Source organism: Suricata suricatta, chromosome 17 (genome assembly GCF_006229205.1).
Source record: "Suricata suricatta isolate VVHF042 chromosome 17, meerkat_22Aug2017_6uvM2_HiC, whole genome shotgun sequence".
Taxonomy (NCBI): domain Eukaryota; kingdom Metazoa; phylum Chordata; class Mammalia; order Carnivora; family Herpestidae; genus Suricata; species Suricata suricatta.
The window spans coordinates 22607430-22617016 of record NC_043716.1 but is presented as its reverse complement, the minus strand read 5'-3'; the positions used below and the strand labels follow the sequence as shown (position 1 = coordinate 22617016).

Here is a 9587-nt window from a genome sequence, read left to right as displayed (position 1 = left end):
GCACGCACCCCTCGCCAGGTCAGAGGCTGAGGCCACATGGCGCACACACAAAAGCTGAGCAGCTGGCTACAGGAATTCACGTGAAAAAGTTTTTTGCTGCTAATTAAAGGCATTAAAAAAAATCTTTACCATTACACTCAGTTTCAGCAAAAGAAGGCCAAACGGACGTTCACAGAAAGGGCCGACCGAGGCCACGGAGGGTCGTGTGGGGGTGTTCGTGGGACGGGGAACTGAGCTGGCCAAGGGCCGTGGAGAATCTTTTCCCCTCGCTGTGCCGAGGGCAGCCCTGCCCGAAGGCTGGCTGTGGCTGACTGCAGTCCTCTCAGGGAGGGAACAAAAGATTAAAAGCTCTCAGGGTCTAATGCCACTGGGACCTGATAACAGAATCAACAAAATTAAAAAGTCCAAATAGGCATAGGGTTTGTAAACATCACTTCCAGATGGCTGAGGCTCACAGCTAAGCCACAGCCGGCCAGTCCTCACCTCAGCTCCCCGGAGGCGTCCAAAGCACTACAAGTAAATAACACAAATCTAAGCCCCGATTTGTTTTTGTCTTATCACTGCCAAATCGTGATGCTCTCTGATCTCGTTCTGTGTCACAACTTCCAGTCTTCCAGAAGTTGCTCATTCTGTTACCTTGTTCATCATAGAGGAAAAAACGACTGTGACACCAGAAGCCAACTATGAGCCACAAGCATGCACACAAGACAAGCGGACCCACACAGACACACTAGTTGGTCAAACTAGACACTATGGGAACAGACATGACTCAATAAAGGAAGGATTCATGGTCAGAACAGTTCAGGATGGCAGTGGAATCATCTGATGTGCTTTCCACACTGAAAATTAAGATGGAGACGCTAAGATCATGTGTAACTGGTTCATACTTTTTTAGGATGAGAATCTTCTGCAGGCTTCTCTTCTTTCTGAAATAACGTTGAAACCATAAGGTCAACAAAATTCCCAGAACAGGGCCTCCTGCCCCCAAGCAAAGCCTTACAGGCTTAACCTCTCTCTGCCACCCCACTGTTCACTGGGCGCGGGCACAGTGCACACACCTTTCTCTTAGGGAGGAACGGCCTCCTTTCACGCAAAGGCTCCCCTACCACCCTTTTGTAAGAGTACCTGTGCTTCCCTGGTCAGATTTCAGGGCTTTATAAAAACCCCACCTATGGGCATAGACCCTGTCGTGAAGTGGGCTAGATGGGGTCGCCCGCAGGGGTCGTGTCAGGGAAGCGTTTTGCCATCTCCAGGGGGAATCTGTATCACTCACCCGGCTTCTGGAGTCCACATTTAAAAGGCACACCCCACAGGCAAGTTCCTGAGCATTTTTAATCCCAGGACGTAGCATACAAGAGGAAAAATCCAGTGAATTCTCATCGGGCTAGGAGAAAAAGACAAACGGTAAGGACCCAGCAATTCCAAATGTTGCTGGCTTCACTCCCCGGTCACTCATCCCCAACAGGTCTAGCAGCAAATGAAGTAACCATCGACACAACTGTTCAATTTCCCATTCATTGAGAATTGCTGTGTTCTAGGTGCTCGGGACGCTAGCATGAGCAAAACCCGGTACCTGTCCTCTGAGAACTCAGTCTCGGGTGGGGGCAGGTGGGTAGCAGGCAGTACAGGGCCACAGGGACCACACCTGGGCACACGGGCTGGGCGGCATTTACTCAACCCCAGGGGAAAGGAGCTGGATGGCAGAGAGCTTCCTAGCACTTAGAAGCATCCTGAGTCTTGACAGGCAGGTGCTATGTGAGGGGACGGGGACGGACGAGGTAAGGGGAGGAATGGTATTCATTCCGTGTGGGACAAGCGACACAGGCAAGGCGGCCTCTAAGCAGAAGACGGGGTGTGGGAAGCAACTGAGGGGGTGGGAGCCAAACTTCTGAAAGGAGGGAGGCGACGGAACTCCAGCACGAAGGTCTTGGAAGGAATAGAAGAGACGTATCTTGGGAAGCCATTAAGGGTTCTAACTGGACCACGACAAGATCAGGTTTGTGTTTCAGACTGATCCCTCTGGTTGATGTGTGTGGGCAATGGACGGCGATCCTCAAGGCCTCAGCCTCCATTACAGCACCATTGTAAGGGTCCGGGGGACGGCGAGGAAAGTTAGAGCTAGGGACGCAACAGCAGGGGGCGGCCGCCTGAGAAAGCCCGGGTGGTGTGTGAAATGTGGAAGGAGCGGGGAGGCTCAGGCAGCTGGGAGGGCTCAGCACAGCGGGCCGTGAAAGGAGACCCAGATCGGGGGCTGAGCGCCGGGTGGAGTTCAGTTTGGTCTAAGCGGAGTCGGAGCTGCAGGTGGGACAGCCAAGTTCTCACATTAGAGAAGCAGGAAGACAGACAGATAGGCCTAGTGCTCAAGGATGGAGGAATGAGGTGCTGCCAGCTAGAGAGAGTCAATACACATACAGCTATTACCAGTGGAGCCCGATGTGCTGGGCACCGCACTAAGCTCGTCACGTGCATGACCTAACTTCTTCCTTCAGCAAATCGTTGAAATATGGAGTGACAGGGCAGGTCCCAACATTGGAAAGCTGTTAATTTTTTTTTTTAAGTTTTATTTATTTCTGCGCCTGCCATAGGGCTCAAACTCACAGCTCTGAGACCAAGAGTCACATGCTCTTACCTTTCTTAAAAGGTAAAATACATACCTACTATATGGACTTATATGCAATTCCACTCCTTGGTATTTATCCAAGAGAAACAAAAGTGTGTTAACAAAAGTCTTACACAAAAAGTGTTTATAGTAGCTCTATTCACATTAGCCAAACTGGAAATAGCACGTATTTATAAGTAAGAAAGTGGATTAAATACTCACAGTGTATTAGTACAATGGAATATTACTCACTGATAAAAGGGACCAAATTCATACATGCAAAAATGTAGATGCATTCTCTCCACCCTTGTTCTAAGTAAGGGCCGTGCCCAAAGTGGCGTTTCGCACTCACCAACACAAGATCGAGAAATGCATGCTCTACCAACTCAGCGGGCCAGGGTTTTCTTTTTAATGGATCTTTTTTCTTTTTAGATGAATTTTTAAAACATGCTAAGAAGCCAGACAGAAAAGCACGTATATATTACATAATTTTATATAAAGTTCTAGAACAGGCAACTCTCTGATGACAGAGTCCATTGGAAATAGTGGTTATTTTTAGAATCAGATCAAGACAAGAGGGGCCTTTAGGAGGTGATGAAAACACCCCTACATTGCTGGGGTGTGGGCTTACAGGGCTCAATGCATTTGTCAAAACCGATCCAATTATGTATTTAAGATCTATGCATTTCATTGTAAGTTACCCCTCAAGAAAAGCACTTGAATTACAAAACAAAAACAAAAAAAGGAATAAAAAAGTTTCAGAAGAGCTATACATATATATTTTTTAAGATTCTATTTTTAAGTAATCTCTCCTCACCCAACACGGGGCTCAAGGAACTCACAACCCCAAGATCAAGAGTCACATGTTCCACCAATGGAGCCAGCCAGGTAGCCCAGAAGACTTACATTCTTAATGTACAAAGTTTTAGACACACCTAAACCAATTTGCTTAGCTTATATATCCCCTAGAGCAGAGGTTTCTCAAACTTGGCACCCCTGACATTTTAAACTAGATAATTCCTTGCTGTGGGGCCTCTCCTCTTGCTGTAGGGTGCTCAGCAGGCCCTCTGGACAATTTGGGGGCAAAATCGTCCCCCTACTCCATCATTAAGAACTGACTTCACACACACACAAAAAATTACTTTCCAAAGAGAAAGAAATGTACACATACACATACACACGCATAAATGAGCTAATTATAAATTTTTACTGATATAAAGACTGTGTAGCACACAATTTACAAATAAAATCTATAATTATCTTTACTGAAAATTCCATATAATCTGTGATTCTCGCAATGCTTTCTCTGAAAATGCCCAACCCTGGGACCCACAGTCAGCCTGTGCTTGAGCTCACCAGAGTGTAGATGTTGTAAGTGCCAGCTGGTGTTTCTCCGTGAAGGGCTAAGACAGAAGTGAGGCAACAGACACATTTCAGAACGTTCCTCACCTGTCAGATAGGTGAGTGACTCTGATGAATTGGGCAACTGCTCTCAAATGCCGGAGAACATTCCCTCGGCTTTGTGATCTATTCACAATATAAAGGCTATAGACACAAATACTTTGTTTTTAAAAAATTTTTTAAAACATTTAAATATATTATTGAGAGACAGAGAGAGACAGCATGAGCAGGGGAGGTGCAGAGAGAGAGGGGGAAACAGAACCTGAAGCAGGCTCCAGGCTCTGAGCTGTCAGCACAGAGCCCAACGTGGGGCTCAAACTCACAAACCGTGAGATCGTTGACCTGATCTGAAGTCTGACACTTAACCAACTGAGCCACCCAAGTGCCCCAACACAGTATACTTTGAAGTTTGATCTGCATTAATATCTGCTCAATAACTTTCATAAGTCTAGACAATCAACAGTACAACAAATTAAGCACTGATCTGCACTAGTTGTGGATTTCCATGGTATAAATACTCTCACCATGGCTGATGTCAAGGCACCAACGTGAGGTCACTGAAGGTGGCGCTGGGAAGGGGTGCCTACAGTACTGTCACGTGGCAGTTCCACATGCGGACAGAACAGATCAGGGTGACCAGCTTCCTAGTTTGCTCAAGACTGTCCCAGTTTCAGCTGACAAAATCCCTCAGCTCTAACCAAACCGGCATCAGTGGTTGTCCAAAGACAGACATAAAGAACCTCAAGAACTGAGGACTAAGCATGTAGACAGGCAGGGAGGATGGGAATCACTAAAAGGGCCCAACAACTGTCATATCTTGAGAAACTGAAATGAGCAGAGTAAGCCAAGTGAGAGGGTCGCCAATTTGGGCTCAGAAAAGCCCTGAATGTAAGATGGCACAGGCACTGCGGTGTGATGTGATCATGTGAGTGGGCGGCCAAGGAGACAAGGGTCCTGGAGTCCAGGGGTCGAGGAGCTGGGAGCCTGGCGTGTTGGCCGCTTTGTCCTACAGGATACTGATGTGACCCAGGATCATGGCAAATCCCTGCCAATATAATAGCTACATCCTCTGTAGTTAGCTGAGGCTGAACCACTGAGGAGTTATTACTGACTTCTGTATTTGAGAAATTATGTTATTTTTTCCCTAGGGGAATAACAATTAGATTCTCCCTATAAAAGTGAACAGATTATATATGATGTTTGCCTGCCCCTTTCTAATTTGAAAGAGCTGATGCTGTGTGTTTGCTTAGAGAGAGGGGAGGGAACCCCAAGCAGGCTCCATGCTCATTGTGGAGCCTGATGCAAGGCTCGAGTCCATGACCCTGGGATCATGACCTGAGCTGAAATCAAGAGCTGGACGTTCAATAGCCTGAACCATCCAGGCCCCCCCCACCCCCCAAACCTTTCTTAAACTAACTTGAGCTGAATCCATTCAGATCACTTCTAGGGAAGGAAGGACAGACAGTTCTCAAAGAAAAGGGCAGGCAGATGTTTCAGCTCTGTGCATGAAGACTCTGACCTTGAAGTGAATCTACATGGTCTTAACCAAGCCAGATGATAATTTTCCCTTTTTTTTCCCCCTTTTTTCTAGTGCAGTCATGGCCAAGTCTGGTCAAGCCTAGAGGCAGTTCATACTATTATTTGTTTGCTGTCCAATTCTGTCATCTTTAAATGGTTAACAATTTCATTGTCCTATCTTCCTTAGTTGCTATTGGGATCTTCAGAGATATATAAAAAGTACTCGGAAATGCTCTCAATGATTAAAATTATTCACTTTGACAAAATCTAAGAAGCTTTTTTAAGAGGTTAAAAACATAGCAGTACTTTCATAAACCTACGTTGTAGATATTTATCATGTTACTGAATAGGACTATTTGAGAAATAACTAGAATCTACAAAAACTCTGAATCTTGAAATCCATCCAATTAATGAAAAGCCCTTTAGTATGTGTTTACCAAAGGCATAAGGAAAGCGAATGAAAAGGTCATTTTGTAATCTCCCATGAAAAATCATAAGGTTCTGCATAAACTACGCCGTGGTCAAATTAATCTTTGAAATGATAAAAATTAACCTGTGTAAATACACTACCATAAACAGTGGGGGGCGGGGAGGGATAGTACACAGGAATAGTTTGACTCCAATTCTTGGCCATAATTCTTTAAGAAGGTACGCCCTCTACAGGCCATTTTAAATTGATCATCCACATCAGTTAGCAAGTGTTTCATGCATTTAGTAAAGACTTCTAAAAGTAGTTATACTATAGATGACCTGCATACACTAAGTCCCCAGATTCAGACTGCGATACATAATCCTGAATCTTTAGCCAATAATAAGCTGCTAAAATGGTATCCAAGGAAATCGTTATTGAGGAAGAAGAATTTGGTAGTAATTAGTGTTCTTTACAAATGTCCTCATTATAATTCTTCTGGACAAGTGGTAGGACGGGCCTTTCCGATCCCCTTAAATTGTGCAGGCTGCGTAACTTGCACAGCCACCTGACTGATCATAAGTCACATGCAGCACTTTTGGAAGGAAGCCCTTAAAACTGATGTGCTCTGTGTCACGTACCCTTGACCCTCCCACAAGGATCAGCTACATTCTACTTGGTAGAGGCTTTGTCAGCTAGGTCCCTGAGTGAAGGACCCGTCCACAGAGACCCCTCCAATTTGAGATGGACGTACAGCAGGAGCAATACAGTCCTACTGTTCCACGTCACTAAGATGGGGTGGGAGGGGTCGGCACCGCAGCATGACCCGGCCTAACCTGATACCAAACACTATCTGAACACTGGTTCTGCAAGCAATTCTAGGCTTTTGGTTTGGGTTACAATATAACCATTTGGATTCTTGGTTGCAACGTTTTGTCTAATTTTTCCTATTGCTGCTATAACAAAGTTGCAAAACTTAGCAGTTTAAAATATTCTCTTATAGTTCTGGAGGTCAGAATTCTAAAACAGGCTGGCAACATGGTGTACTTTCTGGAAATTCTAGTGGAGAATCGGTGTCTTTACCTTGTCTAGCTTCTAGAGACTACCTGTACACTCCCTGAATCATGGTCCCACCTTGCATCTTCAAAGCCAAAAGCTCAGGATTTGCCAGTCTTTCTCTTTGCTCTGACATATCGCTTTTTCTCATGCTCACTCTCCTGCCTTCCTTTTCGTGAGACACTGGCCCCATTCAGATAATCCAGGGTAAACCCCGCATCGAGAGATCCTTAACTTCATCACACTTAAAAAGTCTCTTCTACCTAAGGTAACAAACTCACAGGTTGCCGGGAGTAGGATATGACTACCTTTGGGGAGGGAGGGGACGCTCTTCCACCTACCATATCACCTTCTGTCAATGACGACAGCCCTGCAGAAACACAATGAAGGTTCTGTCTCGGGCGCCTGGGATGCTCAGTCGGTTAAGCGTCCAACTCTGGATTTCAGCTCAGGTCATGGTCTCATGGGTTTGTGGGTTCCAGCCCCATATTGAGCTCTGTGCTAGTGGTGCAGAGCCTGCTTAGGATTCTCTCTCCCTGGCCCCCCTGCACACACAAAGTAAATAAATAAACTAAAAAAAAAAAAAAAAAAAAAAAAAAAGGATTCTGTCTCTAAAACATTGTATGGCCCTGGCAAGATGACAAAAATGTTATCATTATTAAAAATAAACTGATCTGATCTACCTCAGCAACAGGAAGTACCTACTCTAAATTTTGCTGCTTATTTCACATTGAAAGGAGGTAAGTACGGGGGTGTCTGGGTGACTGAGTCAGTTAAGCATCTGATTCTTGGGTTTTGGCTCAGGTCATGATCTCATGGTTCACAAGTTCAAGCCCCGTGTTGGGCTCTGTGCTGCCAGTGTGGAGCCTGTTTGGGCTCTCTCTCCCTCCCTCTCTGCCCTTCACCCAATTGTGAGTGCTCGAAGTCTTCCCCCCTCCCCACCAACCCCCTCTCTCACCCTCTCTCTCTCTCTCTCAAAATAAATAAATACTTAAAAAAAAAGAAAGAAAATAAAGGACTATACTATACTGAGGATGACGGTGACATCAAAGCCTGTGTGACTTTCAGTTGACTGGAGGTCAGGAGAATGGCAGCACTGGCCCTCTTCGAAGATTTTATGTGGCAAAAGTACATCTGCTTTGTTGTCCAAGGCTGAACCTCTCTTTGTCCCAAACGTACTGAGCTTCAACCCTTAGGCAACAATTCACTCACCTCACTAAAACAGAGGATTTCTACCTCCTGAGAAACGACAGCTCCTCTAGCCTGTGCCCAGAGGAGCTGTGCCTCTACCACAAGGGGCGCTCGGTCCACGGATGATGTGTGCGCTGAAGGAAACTTTGCGCCGTAACTTCCAGCTTCAATAAGTAGCAGGGAGCCAGGTTGGAGTTTAGGATTTTGTACTTCGCTTTCCTTAGCCCACACATTGCTGCTGTGACACAGCCCTAACATTCTAGGACGTTTTCACTGAAGAAAGGTAGTGCAGCCACTTTTTGATGGGAACAGTTTCATGATATCTTCATGGAAGAAAAGCATCCTCAAAGCTGGCACTGACACAGTAAGAAAGATGGACTTTTAAAACTATGATGTGCATCCAAATCCCTGATCAGTTTCGGGCAAGTTACATCTCTGAGCCTCAATTTCTTCACCCGTAAACATGGAGATTATGCTACTGACCTTACAGGATTAAATGAGAATGCATGTAGAGCATACAGCACAATGCCCAGCAGGATCCAGGTGCAAATAAACTACTATATTACTGGAATCAAAGAGGCTGGCAATGGCAGTTTGGTTCACTGAGGAACTTTAAATTCTACCTAAAACGAAGCAGTGGTATAGAGCTCACAGCTTCCACCACAACCTCAGTCATGCCCCTCTCTAGTGATTTCTCTGCGTCCAGGGTGCCTGGGGCTTGCAGTGTTTTGCTGCATCTGAAGCGAACTCCACAGACGTTGGTTTGTGTCATTTACATGTACACCTCTATTTTTTGAGTAAAAGCTTCTTTGTGACAAGACTTACACTTCCTCAGGAGACTGTAGCCTATTCATGCAGCGGGCAATTCAAGTAAGTTTTATAGACCAAAGGAGTTATCAAGAGGAAATGACATGGTATAATCAGGAATAATATCTGAGCAGAGAATGGTTGTCTTTCTGTCACAGCTAAGTTGGTGAAAAAAAGGCACTTATAACTGGAAAAAACCATGCGTAAGTACAGAAATGAATACTTAGTGTTCATATACAATTTGCATATACAACATGCATTCTTGTGTTGTCTAGTTGCAGACTAACTAATCTCTTTACTGTCATCCAGCATCTAAAAAAATGTCAGGTGAAATCACTCACTAGACACGGACACTACATATGGACGTCCCTCGAGGCGTCTGAATGAGAGGGCGTGGGTGCCTGGCAGCTCTTCCCGTTTACCTCACTTTCTGATGTTGTACTCAAGATTTCTTTATCGCCCCCAGAAACCAGAGACCGCCAGGGAGGCCGAAGCACGCATGCAAAAGCAAAGGGCTTTATTACGAATTTAGGCTCGCCGGGGCCTAAATTCGGGCTCACAGACTTTACAGGCGTGGTGGATCCATGCTGAGAGCGAGTGAGCCCG

The 9587-nt window shown here is 45.4% G+C and overlaps 1 protein-coding gene across 11 annotated transcripts in view; it reads right to left on the bottom strand.

The window, feature by feature from the left end:
* Positions 1-9587, bottom strand: part of SYNRG (synergin gamma) — a 96398-nt gene that overhangs the window by 4540 nt on the left and 82271 nt on the right. For 8 of the 11 annotated variants that reach the window (XM_029929354.1, XM_029929358.1, XM_029929359.1 and 5 more), the window contains 2 exons: positions 1274-1384; positions 888-926 (listed from right to left, as the gene is read on the bottom strand). In XM_029929354.1, coding sequence (XP_029785214.1) covers positions 888-926; positions 1274-1384 — 150 coding nt within the window. The remainder of the gene's footprint in view (positions 1-887; positions 927-1273; positions 1385-9587) is intronic. The other 3 variants (XM_029929356.1, XM_029929363.1, XM_029929364.1) reach the window with 1 other exon arrangement.